The 15,830-nt window shown below is 46.7% G+C and overlaps 1 protein-coding gene across 2 annotated transcripts in view; it reads right to left on the bottom strand.

Annotated features, from left to right (window-relative positions):
* CCBE1 (collagen and calcium binding EGF domains 1) overlaps nt 1-15,830 on the bottom strand; it is a 226,023-nt gene that overhangs the window by 17,726 nt on the left and 192,467 nt on the right. For both annotated transcript variants that reach the window (XM_088019487.1, XM_028102978.1), the window contains exons 3-5: nt 10,311-10,363; nt 5,600-5,734; nt 3,191-3,343 (exon numbers count right to left, since the gene is read on the bottom strand). In XM_088019487.1, coding sequence (XP_087875613.1) covers nt 3,191-3,343; nt 5,600-5,734; nt 10,311-10,363 — 341 coding nt within the window. The remainder of the gene's footprint in view (nt 1-3,190; nt 3,344-5,599; nt 5,735-10,310; nt 10,364-15,830) is intronic.

The raw sequence follows: 15,830 nt of genomic DNA, 5'->3' as shown, positions 1-15,830 counted from the left end.
GTCTAATGCTGCTGCTGGTGGCAGGGGAGTGTGATTCAGCAGACAGTGCTGTTCAGCTTTTGTTTTGTTTGTTTTGTTTTTTTAAACTATTTGTAGCTGTTCTATGAGGAGGATGGAGAGTGAGGAGAAAGGGAATTTGCAGTCTAGGCTCATCTGTAAATGAGTTTTGTGTGACAATAAAGCTCAACAGTAGAACCACCGGACCGTTCTCACTAATTAGACAGACTGCTCCCACTGACGTCCCTGTAAACAGGAACAAACTGTCTCTCGGTATGGCAGGATGGAAGATTCCTGTCCCGTTTTTGTTCCTCAGATGCTCCGCCATCCACAGCAAATGGCTTCGCTCTGGGCTTTCGGCCGCTTCATCTGGCGATGAAGTCGTCTTTGCCTGAGAGCCAACCAGACGACCTACCAAGTTCAGCCCCAGAGCTCAGGCCTTTGATGTTAATAAGTTAGCATTTTCCAAATTCTGTTTTTCAGGATACTCTTGTCTGCGATCTCGCGTTTATAGGCCTTTCTTAAGAAAATAATTTGGGGAAATTCAGGCTTAATCAAAATTAACATTTTTGAAAAAGGCAATCTGAGCCATTCATGCACGTGGCCCATGGACCCTTAAAGTGGGTGCAGTAGCATGTTCTTCCCCAAACATCTGAACGCAGATGCTTCTGAAGAGAGAAAGGCTTATTAGCAGCTCACAAGACCCCAAAGCTCTGTAGAACACAATGTGGGGACATGCTGTAATAAACGGTCGAGATAAAATAGGTCATCTTTAAATGAAAGGACTATGAGAGAAGGTGCAATAAAAAAGTTGCCTATCTATATCCCTTACCATGACAAGCGCTTGCTCTTTCCCAGAATTCTCAGCCAGAGAAGTCAAACTGCTCATCACTGAAGTAAAATTGCTGATCTCTTGAACTTGCTCTCTCACACTAAAACTTGTTGTGTGTTACACTAAAAACGTTTAAGTAGTAGAATTCATTTCTCAAGGAAGGAAGCAGAGGACTATGGTCTGAGGACTGACCTAACACAAGAGACTGCTAACTTCAGAGACACAAGGAGAACTTCTTGGGCCCCGACTCTGTAGCTGGGCCCCCGGCCAGGTCTACACGGCCAAAGCACGAGGCAGGAGGTGTAGTGCCTCCCACCAGGCCCATCTTATCACTGTGCTCAGACAAGAGCCCTCCCTAGGGTACCACTCAACACAGGGAGGCCATCTGAGACCAAAGAACAAGTATATTTCAGTGGAAAACTCTTACACTGTCTCTGGAAGTTCCAACCAGCTTCTCTGGTTCTCTGTGAGTTAAAGGCCGGGTCCCTGGGCAGACCACCCCCCACCTCGCCCCTACCAGGTGGGAACCGCTCAGGGGTGAGGCCAGGTCCTGTTATTTAGGGATCCCTCCTATCTAATCCCACCCGGCACTCAAGCAGTAAGTGTTTGTGGTTGCGGTTTCTGACGGTTAAGGTCTAGATTGGGTTGCTCAACGCTGCCCTTCATGCCCAAGTAAACAGGTTTCACCTGAACAGAAACGTAAGGCAAAGAGGCAATGGAGTTGCCAGGCTGAGTCGCCCGCACAGCCCCTGGGCTTCCTGGCTCAGAGCATAGCTGCAAATCCAATTCCAACATGAAAACTTAGGAGGCTGCTTTCTTGTGGCTAATGTTCAAATTGGCCCGCGAATTAATGTCAGTGGCTAAAAGGCCGCACCTCCGTTTTAAAAGGCTTAGTTCCTCTCAATAAAGGAGACAATCGTAAGTTACACACCCAGCCCCTCTCCTACCTTCTCCACCACGGGACAAAAATGAAGTGATTTTAATTTTGAATTAAAAAAAGAAAAAGTCCTGCAAACATTTTTCCACAATCCATGCTTCTGCCCAAAAGACTGTTCACCCCTGCTCTAAGCACCTCTGGGCATGTAAGGCCCCACGTGCTTTAGACTTTAAGAAGTGCCACCAAGCCCTCTGATTCATTCACATTATTCCAGATTGCCCAATCCTGCGCTGGTTCCAAACACATTTTGCATCTACTTCTAATACAATGGTGGCTTCCTCCTGACTCAACCTGCTCGTTCGCAGAATTTTGCTTTGTAGTTCTTCCACGTGAGGCGGCTGTTCCCCAGCGGTTTGCCATCCTCAGCTGATGGCAACTGTCCTCCACTCCTTGTAGAAATCTCAGGCTACACCCAAGAATCACCATTTCCTGAGTGCTCAGAACGTTTAGGCTTCCTGCCCCCTGCCTTCTTGGTACAGGTGATTTGCCCAGGACCCCCTCCCCACTCAGAGATGATCCAAGGCCCAGCCAGCCTCTCTGGACAGACAGCATCCTGACCCATCCCAAGGGGGGTGGGGAAGAGCTGTGCCTTGAGCACAGGAAGATGGGAGCAGCTTCCCGGCCTATGAGTGTTGGGTACAGGAGCACAAGGGCTCCTTCTTCCAAACTTAAGGGGGTGATCCAACATTCGGGCTGATCGTATCCCTGAGTGACAGACATAGCAGTTGAGCTGGGTTGACATAACGTAGATCAGCTTCTCGAACTCTGTGAAGGCCAGCTTTTAACACTGTTTCACTTCACTGTGGGCTGTATTTGCAAAACACAATAAAAACCAATAACTAGAAAAAGACGAAATACAAGCACTGATCTTTGGATTTAGGCAAAATGTCTCTCAAATGGGTATAAAAATGTCTGAACACTGGACTTCTGTATTTATGCAATCATGAACCAAGTAACGAAGAGTTCCAGGCAGGCCCGGGGCATACGTTAAGCAGCATTGATGTACACGGTTACCCGACACGGACATGTTTCCTATCGATGTTCAACCCATTCTCTGAGAGAACACAGGGTTTCTGACCTCTGCTCTGCTCATCTGAGGGTGGTCCAAGCACCTAGCTAAGTTCTGCTGATTTCTGCGTGAGCACAGCACCACCTCCACTTGGTGGAGAGCTTCCGCAAATACGCACCAGCTCGCAACCCTCGCTGCTGGCAGGCTTTGCTCCACCGGGCTCGACCTTATGTCCTAACCCTCTCTTAACCCAGATCCCACCTGCCCTTCATGCAAACGCCCCTTCCTGCCCCCACTGCTCCCTTTCTTGCGCTCATTTTCAAGTTGGCCTACGAATTAATGTCAGTGGCTGAAAGCCCTGGTGGGCTCCCAAGGGCCTGCTGACCTATGGGGGCGCATCGCTCGCCCCACTCACCAGTGTCGTTGGGGTATTTGTCTCCCCTGGTGCACGTCCTCCCGTCGTCCTCCTGGATGTAACCCTCCCGGCATTCACAGCGGTAGCTGCCCACGGTGTTGATGCACGTGTGCGCGCATAGCGTCTCGTTGCTGGTGGCACACTCGTCGATATCTGGGTTTGGACCAAAGGCAGAGAATGCTCCGTTTCAGAGAACGCTCTTCCCACACAACAGGTGACACTCAGCGTGGCCCTCCCGTGAAGGTCTGCAAAGGACCCTCTGCCAGCCTCGATCAGGGAAGGTGCTAGAAACACGAGCCAGCATGCCCGGAGCGCCTCAGGCTGTGTTGCCACGGTGGCAAACTGATCAGGGAGGGGATCCGCCACTGCCAAGTCATGTGGCCTGGTGCAGGCGTTGCCAGCCTTCAAAATTCCCATCTATAAGACATGATAAGGTCGCCGGCCCGAAATACTTGGCTGGGCTCCTCAGAAGAGAAAATGAGTTGACAGAGAGCAACACACTTCGAAAAGCATGCATCAGAGCCATGATTTTCTGCAAGCACCCGAGCGGGCTGAGGGTTTTTATGCCCCCCTCCCCCGCCCCCTTTATGGCTCTAGGTTCAGAGCGGCAAGATGGTGACCCAAGGTCAGTTAGGAATGGCTCCTTCCCGGTGAAGAGATGTAATGAAACCTGAGAAAAGCCACTTCTGGCGAAAGAAAATAGTCACGATGGATCTAATGGAGTTTTCCCCAGGAAATTTCGGTGTCATCAATGACCCAGACGGACCGCCCATGAGCTGTGGAAATGAGCCATGAGACCACCAAACAAGTTACCGGTCAGAGTCCACATAAACCGTGCACATCACAGACTTGCTCCCCTGTGGAATGGGGCAGAAATAAAACTGTTTCCCACCAGGGCAAGAGAGGGAGGCCTGGGTCTGTTTCCTGCTCACTGGTCGAAGACATCAGGTGGCAGCGTATGTATGTGTGTGGGGGGGGACATGATACTCAGTCCTGACCGTGTACATGTGGGAGGCAGATAGAGCTCAGCCCTGCACTTCAGGATGCGGACAACATTCCAGCTACTCTCTGGAACAGCGGCCCGGGGACCCCCCTCTGGCAGGCCCCCGGGGGCCCCCGGGAGTGTAGTCGTTCGGACGTTTCCCTGGTAGTATGCGCTGTGTCACCTGTGGACTAAGTGCTTCAGCTGCATTCACCTCTGCAATTCCTCAGGCTGAACACCTTTCCTCACATACCTCTGCCCTACACCCAAGGGTGAAGTTGCCCCTACTGTCCAGAGGGAGGAGGAGGCTGAAAGGAGAGAAACAGATGGAATTCTTAACAGAATGCCAGTTTTGTGGATCCCCAAATGGGAAGCGCAGAGTACCGCAGCTACCACAAACTGGAAGAGCCCCCCGCGCCCGGACCTCAGAGAGACAGACTGGCGCACCATGCTCTCTGTAGGAGGCGCCATCGGTCCTGGGTTCAGGCACTTAGTGGCCTCAGTCCTCTTGTCAGTGTGGGGTGCCCCACAGGTGCCACTGGGGAGAAGCTAGGAGGTTAATATCTAGAACTTCTCTTCAATGGCGCTCTCTAGAGCTCCAGTTGGGACAGAGAAGGAGGGGCTGCTGATCACAGCTCGCTTATTCTCCACTTGGGACCATCTGCCTGGCTCCTCAGTTCATCCTCCAGGGGCTTCTCAAACTTGCCTGTGCATGGGGGTCACTAGAGACGTTTGTGTAAATGCAGATTTCTGGACCCACCCTCAGGCTCTAGAGGCAAGGCCAGGAATCTTTTCTAAAAACAAGAACCCCAGATGTTTCTGAGGCAGGTTAGCCATGGACTGACCACACTTGGAGACATGTGGCTCCAGGGGACAATTACCATCACCCTGTCTTAGAAACACAAAGAGGGCATGGCTGGACAGCCCAGCCAGTGAGGGGAGGACCCCGCCGGTGGCGAGGGCCGGTGCTGAGCTCGCTCAGCTGCAGTCCAGGTGGGGGGCTTCAGCTCCCTCTGACTCACTTCCAATCTGCCTGCCACATGGGCCCTTCCTCGTTCCCAGCCTCTCCGCCTTGCCTTCCGAGAGAACGTGGAGTCTCATGTTTCTGTGTTTTAATGTTTCTGCCCACTTATATTCTGTTTGACATTGTTCTCGTTTTCACTTGATAATGCTCCCCTTCTCCTGCTCTCAGATCTCACTGCCTATTAGGATCTGACTGGTACCAGCTCCATGAAGAATTCCTTGGCCGAGGTTGGTTTGATCAAGGCAGTGACGACTGGCATGATATTATCTGAGTACCGAGACATAAGGGAAGAAACAAAGGTCAAAGCAGCTCCGGGGAGCTGGCCCCACAGATGGAGAGTATCCAACAAAGGACAGAATCACGATCCCAGAAGCTGGGACATTAGCGTGTGCTGCCAACACACCCAGGCAGTAAGGTTTCTCGCGGTTCCGGTGTCTCTCCCGGTCGTACCGGAACCCTGGATAACAGGTGCACAGCACTCGGCCGAAGTTATCTGTGCACTGCTGTTCACAGGGAGCCTCGGCACACACGTCGTAATCTGAAAAAGACAAGGGTGAGCTCACATCAGCCACAGTCGTTCAGCACACAGGGGTGGTGACATGGGGCCCGGGTCTGGAACAGACCTCCTGGGCTGCACCCTGCTCGGGAATGGCGAAGGGTGGCTGGCTACGTTTAGAAGGGCATTAACCCTTTGGGCCATGGGCCACCTTTTAAAAGTACTATGTTGGGGAACTTGGTGCTCAGCCTGGCCCGTGGTTGAAGGCAAACATCCCCTGTGACTTTTCCCCGGGTCACCTTCCTCATCCGCTGGGGTCTGCCACTCATCTGGAAAGCAAAGATGCTCTGGATGCCCCAGCATAGCCCTGCAGCAGTACCTGCGGGCCTGGTCTGGGCTTTTTCACCAGCTGCGGTAGAGAGAGGGAATTCCTTCCAGATGAACACTAAAGAAAAGCCGGCCCTGGTGAGGGGCACGGGCACCATCGCATGAGTGCAACCGCTGGAAGTCACACAGGCTAGGAGGAGCGTGAGGGAGGCTCTGGAACAGAGCTGGTGTGAGTGATGCAGGGCTGGGGTGTGCGCGCGCGTGCGTGTGTGTGTGTGTGCATGCGTGTGTGTATCCTGCATGCTGAGGAGGGGCTGGGAGTGGCTGGAGATCTCTGGATGCCCTCTTACTTGAAAAGAATTAAAGCATCTCCTCCTCCCAGTCCTTACAAACTGATACTTAACAAGCCTCTGAAGGGACTTTGGCTCGGAGTCAGGAGCTCAGGCTGCACATTCACCTCCAGACTAGATCCAGCATCTCAATCACTGCGCTATCTTCCCTAGGTGCTGACAGATAAATGATCCTCGGATGTGGAGTAAACCCAGCTTTGCTCTGCCGCACAGGAAGGTGGAATGAGTGGGTTGGTCTGTTTTCAGCTCCGATGCAGGCGGGGGTCCATGGGGCAAGGATCATGCCATTCTCATGAGGACCTGCAAAGCTGCCCCTGCTAAATCTTTTCCCCTGTAATTGTGATGCCAAGTCTACTTTCCTGCCAGTCAAACATGGTTTCCTCAACTAAATATCACCTCTAGGCAGCCAGGGTTGTTGTTGTTGAAGACTTCATTTACTTGAGAGAGGGAGAGCACAGAGGGAGTGTGAAAGGGAGCAGCAGACTTCCTGCGGAGCAGGGAGCCCGATGTGGGGCTTGATCCCAGGACCCTGAGAGCATGACCTGAGCCGAAGGCAGATGCTTAGGTGCCCCTGGGCAGTCCAAGTTTTGTGCTCTATACTCTTCTCTTGCTCCCGTGTTCTGCCTTATTTGTGGAATGCCTACTCTGTCCCAGGCTAGGAGACATGCAGCATTATGGTGAAGAGTATGGGTTCCAGAGCCAGCGCTCCGAACTCTGCTACTGTCTGTGACCTCAGGTCCTTTAAGTCTCATCCTCTTACCTACAAAATAGGATTGACAGTAATAACGACTTTATGGTGCTTTTATGAAGGTTAACTTGGATGATGCCTTAAAGCACAATGCCCGACACACAGTAAAGCTTAACCTGCTCTTCTGCTGCCTTTATTACTAGGTCTTACTATTGTTTGGGTATCTGGCAAGGACGGTGTCCCTTGGAATAACTGGCACTACTTTCTTCCTACAGTTTATGCTCAATTAATAACTGTTGAGCTAGAACAAATGAGATTATTCTATCACCTGGCATATCAAAATAATACAGCAGAGGGCTTGGCAAAGTAGATCCGGTTGGCAACCACTATTCCACTCTGCAGTGGTAGGGCAAAAGCAGCCATAGATAATACTTAAGTGCATGAGTATGGTTGTGTTTCAACAGAACTTTATTTAAAAAAATATGCAGTGGGTCAGAATTGGCCATGGGTGGTTGACTTTTGACTTAGAGCAACAAATATGAGGCAGCAACACTCTTTTAAATTGCACCTTCTCCTCAGCACATTTGTTTAGAAATTCTAGTCTCTTTACTATCTGTGATGGTTAATTTTACGTGTCAGTGTGGCGAGGCCACAGTACCCAGATATTTGGTCAAGGACATTCTAAACGTTTCTGTGGAGATATTTGCTAAATGGGATCAACATTTAATTTGGTAGAGTCTGAATAAAGCAGATTGCCCTCCAAAATGTTGGTGGGCCCTTTCAATCAGTTGAAGGTCTTAATAGAAAAAAACACTTCCCCCAGGGAAGAGGGAATTTTGGTAGCAGACGACCTTTTGAGTCAAACTGTTAACTTGTTCCTGGGTTTCCAGCCTATCCTACGGACTTTTGATTTGCTAGTCTCCACAATCTTGTCAACTAACTCCTTTAAAGAAACCTCTCTCTGCTTCTCTGGACAATCCTAACGAATATACTATCTTTTCTGAATTTCTACATTTCTATGTTGCATTCTTGCTAATGGAAATCTTTATGACTATGGAGATCTTTAGTAAGAAGCCCAGGCACACAGACTTATTCCCACAGACTGAAACACTTCAGTGTTCTAGGGACAGCAACAGAGCAGACTGCTAGTTAGGGCAAAGGTTATGTTAATCACAGGTGTCACAGGCCCCAAAGAGGGTGAGGGGAGGCTACCTTTAGGCTCTGATGTTTGAAACCACAACACCTAACATTTCAAGAAATCCTAAGAATGTGGTATGCATGTAATGTGTTTTTATTTAGGCTGGGCAAGGTCTTTAGCTGGGTTCTTAAATCAACTGGCCTAAACTTAGTTTTCTTAGTATCTGCCAAATTGAAATATAAAGGACAGAGCTGCAGATGGAGAAAAGCTGGTTTATAAAAGAATGCAATTATTTTGATCTTTGTGGGTTTTTTCTCCCACCATGCTCTAACCAGCAGAATTGGCTGGCAGTGCGAAATTTAGTCTCAGAGAGGCCCAAGGCCACATAAACCATCCTATGTAAAGTGATTTCCTAACCAGCCTTCCTAAAGCAGCTTTCTCAAAGGCCCCAGCTATGGCTTAGTGAACTCTTCCACCCTTTCACCGAAGAGAGCAATACGCAGGGGGGATTCATTCATTTCTAACTGAGACAAAGAAACTGCTATGAGATAATGCAACCTGAATTGGCTTGGCTGGGCTCCTGGTCCTCCGCAAAGGCCTGGCTTCTTGGGTGACAGTGAAGAAACCTATTTCTCATTACCCACCCACCTCTCCCCGGCCCCAGGCAAACTAATCTCACGCTCTCCAGACAGTTCTTAGTGTTCTCTGGATCAGCGCTGGGGTCCTTCGCAGCTCCCTTCCTCCTACCTGTCCAGGTCCTCGACAGCCTTCCTTGATCGGCTGGCTCCCCCTCCTTCCTGAGACCACCTCAGACTGCCCTGAGTTCTCTGTGCTCCAGGCCTGCTCCAGACACTTTCTGTTCTGAATGCCGCTACCACACATGTTGTGGTCATTATTAAAAACAACAGCAGGAACCACCGTTTATCAAGCACTTAATAAGAGCCAGCTTCTGTTCCAAGTACCTTACATGTGGTAAGATTCTTAAAACCACCATGAGTCAAGTACTAATACTTTCCCACAAAGACTAAGATAGGATACTGAATCCTTGTGTCCTCTTGAAATTCACATGTTGAAATCCTGACCTCCAAGGTGATGGTCTGAGAAGGTGGGGCCTTTGGGAGGGGCTTCTTAGATCCTGAGGACTCTGTCCTCATGAAGGGGCTTGGTGCATTTATAAAAGAAACCCCAGAGAGCTCTCTCGTCCCTTCTGCCATGAAAGGACAGAGCAAGAAGGTGGCTATCTATGAACCAGGAAGCTCCCACCAGGCATGGCATTTTCCGGGGTCTTGGTCTTGGACTTAGCCTCCAGAACTATAAAAGAAACAAACATTTGTGGTTTAAGCCACCAGACTATGGTATTTCTGTTATAGCAGCCAGAATGGACTAAGGCAATATGGGAAGTGTAATTAAAATTCAGGTCTCTTGGGATGCCTGGGTGGCTCAATTGGTTAAGCCTTGGCCATTGGCTCAGGTCATGATCCCAGGGTCCTGGGATCGAGTCCCACATTGGGCTCCCTGCTCAGCGGGGAGTCTGCTTCTCCCTCTGCCTGTCACTACCAACCCCCCCTGGCTTGTGCTCCCCCTCTCTCTGACAAATAAATAATAATAAAAATAAAATCTTTAAAAAAAATTCAGGTATCTCTGATTTCATGCTTGTCTATACCTGTCTCCCCAGCTTGAGGGTGTGGGCTTTGAGGGTTGGGCCCAGGTCTGACACTACTCTGTCTCCTCAGTGCTGGGCTGAGCACAGGGCTTGAAGGGGCTTTGAGTTTAGCATATGAAAAGCTCAGAGAGAGAGGTGGGGAGGATGCTTGTGTTCTAACTGTGTATGACATGCTGATTAGGGAAATACAGCCTTTTGAGCTTAAAACCTGAAATACATGAGTACGGTTTGTATATATGGAAGATGCTCAATATATGTGTATAAGTTGTGCAATGATTTAGGTAGAGCATACTATACATGGAGCTAAACTGGCACTAGAAGAATTTAATGCCAAAAAAACCTGAAATTACACACAGGTAACCAACATACATCCTATATACACCTGAACTTTACAGACACCTAACGACTAGTCACAAACAAGGTGAAAAGACATAATCTTTTATATTACATACCTTCTGGGATGCATTGTCCAAGAACAAACTTATACCCTTTGCAGCATTTTTTCCTAAGAGACAAACAAAAATGTATTTTAAATGGGATGTTAGATTAAAAATATAATTCTTTTCAGTTACTGAATGACTTGTGCCCAGGGAAAAGTGAGGCCTAAGGGAAAGAAAGGGTTGTGTAGCTTTAAGGGAAGCAGAGATAAAACGGGGAAATATTATCAATAGCACATGGCCACATCTTCCAATAGCAGGATGCCCTTTTCATCACGGAATATATGTTTTCATATATTATTCAAGTTTTCACATTACATCCAACCAAGTTCCTCTCCTGCTTAAATATATGTAATTAATCCCTTGAATCCAATGAAGTGGATTAACGCAGAGACTTCAAGATAGTTAGATCAGATGATCGGAGGCCTCAGGATATAAAGGGACTTTGAGGCTGGTCAGGCCCCCCAGCCCACAAGCCAGGGATTCACCGACTTGCTAATTTTAACAATTAGCTAACAACTAGGTAATTATAACATAATGATGGCTAATTATAATCATAATTAGATAGCTAATTATTAGTAAGACTGAGGCTGGGACCCAAGCATTCTGACTCCCATTTGAGTGCTTGCTTTATCCTGTACCACATAAGGTACTGAAAGGTATCTAAATTATCTGAATTTAAAAAACAGCAAACAAGCAGTTCATTCACTCATTCATTCATTTTGAGAGAGAGAGTTAAGAGAGCATGTGGGAGCAGGGCAGAGGGAGAGGGGGAGAGAGAGAATCTCAAGCAGACTCAAAGTTGAGCATGGAGCCCAATGCAGGGCTCGATCTCACCACCCTGAGATCACGACCTGAGCCAAAATCAAGAATTGGACACTTAACCCACTGAGTCACCCAGGTGCCCCAACAACAGGCAATTCTAACAAAAATTTCCAAGACTTGTAATCTCTGCCTGAGGTAGAGAAATGGTGCCATCAGTTCAAAATGTAAATCTCCACTGGAAATATTATGTGTCTGGTAAGGAGTTGTAAGCTCCTAACAGACCAATCCCCTACAGATAGCAACTATAAACTCTGGACAAAACAGAAGCAAACCACCACTTGGTAGGTCCTGGTGAGTAAAGAGAAGTGGGCAGGATTTAAGAGGAGAGTTGAAATTCTGAACAAGGGACCAACCTGGGCTAAGTTTCCTGCTTTTTAGGGCTTTAGCCTATCATGGTGCCCATCCCAGTTGCTATGTGGTGTGGAAAGCTAAAACACAGGGAACCCACAGGGAGTTTTGGCTCGATCAAATGGAGGACAAAGTTGGGGCAACCAGAGGCATGAAAAACTGAGGAAAACCCTGGAAAGGAGAGTGCTGGAAAAGGGGAGCCTTAAATTCTGGGTATAAATTCTCCTCAAGCTCTGGTAAGCCCTAACCCATGCGTGTGGGGAGCAGGCTCAAAACACCTCCGCTAAATGCAACACAGGTTGAAGGCCTGGGCTACCACCTACTGCCAGGCAGTTTTCACATTACATCCAACCAAGTTCCTCTCCTGCTTAAAGAGAAATATCAACATTCTGTGGATGAACTGAACAGGATCCAGGGTCTCCATGATGTAACTTGTACAAATGTGACCCATTCTCAAGGGAAAGACAATCAATGATGCCAACTCCAATTGCAGATGTTGGAATTATCAGACACAACGTTAAAGCAGCTGTTACAACTATGTTTGAAGATAGAAGGGAAAATACCCTTGTAATCAATGAAAAGGTAGGAAATCTAAGAGAAATAGAAACTATGAAAAGAACAAAATAGAAGAATTGGGAAATATATCAAATTAAAAAAAAAAAACAAAAAAACCAGGGTGCCTGGGTGGCTCAGTTGGTTGGGTGACTGCCTTCAGCTCAGGTCATGATCCCGGAATCCTGGGATCGAGTCCCGTATCAGGCTCCCGGCTCAGCAGGGAGCCTGCTTCTCCCTCTGACCCCTTCCTTCTCGTGCTGTTTCTCTTTCTCTCTCTCTCTCTCAAATAAATAAAATCTTAAAAAAAACAAAAAACAAAAAACCATCTCACTGGATGGGTTTAACAACTGAACGGTGACAGGAATTAGTGAATTTGAAGATCTAAGCACAGGAATAAGCCAATTTAAAGAGAAAAAAATGATTAAAAAAATGCACTATACCTCAGGGACTGGTGGGACAATTTCAAAAGCTCTAACGTATGGTATTTGGAGTTCCAGAAGGTGGGGAGAGAGAAAACAGAACCAAAAATAAATTTGAAAAATGGTTGAAATATCCCAAGTTGATGGGGCGCCTGGGTGGCTCAGTTGGTTAAGTGTCTGCCTTTGGCTCAGGTCATGATCCCAGGGTCCTGGGATCAAGCTCCGGGTCAGGCTCTCTGCTCAGCAGGGAGCCTGTTTCTCCCCCCACCCCATGCTTGTGCTCTCTGCCTCTCTCTGAAATGAATAAATCTTAAAAGAAAAGATCCCTAGTGAAAAACAAATTTACAGACTAAAAATGTTCAGCAAACCTGAAATGGGTTAAATACACACGCGTAAAAAAAACATCTAGAGACATCACCGTCCTCCTGCCGAAAACTAAAGAGAAAAATCTTGAAAGCAGGCGGAGAGAATGTGCACATCTATAAGAGTGTGGCCATGCGCAGCTCATCAAAAGCGATGGTAACCAGAAAGAGTGGTAGGACATCTTTTAAGTGCTGAGAAAAACCAGGCTGTCAACCCAGAATCCTATATCCGGTGAAAATACCCTTCAAGAACGAAGATGAAATAAAGATGTTTCAGATTAAAGAAAACCAAGCATTCATCACCAGCAGAGCTGGGTAATGACAAATACTAAAGGGAGCTCTTCAGAATATAAACGACAGGGTACTGGGGGGAACTTGGATCTTTAGGAAGGAATGAAATGCCTCCTGCATGATGTATCTGGGTACATATAAAAGGCTATTTTTTCATGCTTAGTTATTTTAAGGCAAAAATTATACACTGTCTTGCAGGATTCATAATGCAAGTAAATGCAACAAAGAGAACTGCAGAATTAAAAAAATGGCAGGGCTGTAAATGGACCTACATGGTCACAAAATGTCTACACTGTGTGTGAAAGTATACAACACTGACATTTCCACCACAGCACACATTCCCCTTTGTTCTCCATCTCTCCAGCCTCCGTTACTCTTCCCTTCCCTCCCATTCTCTCCCAGCTGGGTTCCTGGTAAGCTTCCTTTGACCACTTCCAAAATTAGTATGCTAATTCAGAGGCCAAGAATTAACCTGGGTGTGGTGAATTTGCAAATCTCCAAAATATAGCCCAAGATCTTTTGCATTGATTATAAAGGTTAAACTATCATTTAAAAAAATGATTTCTTTGTAACAGTAAGAGAAATCACATTCAAGGTTACTCCCATCAAAATATCATTCTCAATCATTTGTATCTGGACATGCTTTTTAGGTTAAATATGGTCCAGCGACTGGGAAGTGCACATCACCTGCAGTCTATTGATGCCGCCACGTGTGTGAGCATATCATTTGTATGTTGAAGTGAATACGGGGGCAGAAACCACGGATCTGGGAAATTAGGCATTATCTGAGTCCTAAAGCAAATTCCCACCTTTGTCAAATGGTCCGAACCTTCCACCAGGTTAGACAAAGACTTCTAAGAAAAATATGATACACTTAAATGCATGTTTTCCATCACATTTCAGTGAGACAATAATTTAACATTACTTTCTACTTTTACAAATTATTGGTCAATTTTATTTATTTATTTTTAAAGATTTTATTTATTCATGAGAGACAGAGGGAGAGGGAGAGAGAGAGAGAGAAGCAAAAGGAGAAGCAGGCTCCCAAGGAGCAGGGAGCCCAATGTGGGACTCGATCCCAGGACCCTGGGATCATGACCTGAGCCGAAGGCAGACGCTTAACCATCTGAGCCACCCAGGCGCCCAATTTTATTTATTTTTTTAAGATTTTGTTTTTAAGTAATCGCCACACCCAACATGGGACTTGAACTTACAACCCTAAGATCAAGAGTTGCATGCTCTCCCAGTGAACCAGCCAGGGGCCCGTCAAATCAGTCTTTGTAGACTGGTCTGCTAGGCGGGTTCAACTCACAGGAGAAACTTCAGCAATCTCTTCCTAAAACTTTTTTTTTTTTAAGACTTTATTTATTTGAGACAGAGAGAACACGTGAGAGAGAGCGCATGAGCAGGGGTGGGGCACAGGGAGAAGCAGACTCCTCGCTGAGCAGGGAGCCTGACGCGAGGCTCGAGCCCAGGACTTTGGGCTCATGACTGAGCCGAAGGCAGATGCTTAACCAACTGAGCCACCCAGTTGCCCCTCTTCCTAAAACTTTTAAAATTTACAAGAATTTTATTAAATCCATTTATAAACTTTATATAAAATGTATTAAAAATGTATACAATTTACAAATATCACATCTGGTAAGAGAACATTCTGAGGCCCAACTGGGTACAGGACAGCCTCATTTCTCCCTGCAACATTTCTCATGTGCAATCCAGCTGTGGTGGACAATCTTACTTCAAAAGCATAAGTGGGCTTCCATTATAAAAACTGGTGGCATCTGGGATGTTCCTGAATCAGACTGGACTGAAATAACTACAGGTCCCCTCCCCTGCAAAGGACACATTTGACAATCTGTATGTGTACACTCAGTATAGGTTATTTTGAATCTTTCCTCAGCCTATTTTATGGTTCGTGTGTGTGTGTGTGTGTGTGTGTGATTTACTGCTATGAACGATGTCTGGCAATGTCCAGAGTTTTCCAATTAGACATAATTTCCCAACATCTCCAACTGATTTATAATTTTACATGACAAGGGAAGCCCCTGGGGTAGAAACTTATGATTATTATTTCTAACAGAGGTAGAGGTCTACCTTTACATTCTGTGAAACTTACACTGTCTAGTTTTTCATGGTTTAAGAAAGTCCAAGTTCCTAACAACCAGAAAGAAAACTGCTTAATAGGGTATTCATTAAAATTTTACAGCTCTTACTGTATTACTTGAAGCTGTCCTACAGAAAACTGTAAGAGGAAGAACAGTGCCCTATATTATCTGAAACTCAAGCAAATCACAAGAAAGTTGGATGGAGGGGAAACATGTGTTTTTGATACATCTTAAGTACAACAGCACATTTAAACATATGGTTCTATTTCTATTTAAATAGCGCACCTAACGTACAGCTGCTGAGAAGTTTGATGCCATTTCAAAGTTCATGCACGTGGATGCAACCCTTACAACAATCTCTCTTTCTACATCCAAGACATCATATGTGGGCATTCTGATCTTCTTGAGCATTGCAAAGGCTTGGGATTGTCCATTTAGGGGAGCCCAAAGTAACGTGTCATTTGCCTTTTTACGAAATTAAATAACATAGTGATTTGATATGCTTTCAAAAGACTACGGAGCTCTATCAGGAGAAGATCTAAGCTTCAGAATGGCCATGCTTCATTTAAATACCTGCTCAGCTAAGAATTAACTTCTCCTCCTTGGCTGTTTTTTTCTTTAATTGCATAC

This window comes from Eumetopias jubatus, unplaced genomic scaffold (assembly GCF_037043125.1).
Source record: "Eumetopias jubatus isolate StellerSeaLion01/CBP00866 unplaced genomic scaffold, mEumJub1_p1.0 scaffold_16, whole genome shotgun sequence".
NCBI classification, from domain to species: domain Eukaryota; kingdom Metazoa; phylum Chordata; class Mammalia; order Carnivora; family Otariidae; genus Eumetopias; species Eumetopias jubatus.
The sequence above is the reverse complement of the archived record's forward strand: the minus strand, read 5'-3'. Positions and strand labels throughout refer to the sequence as shown.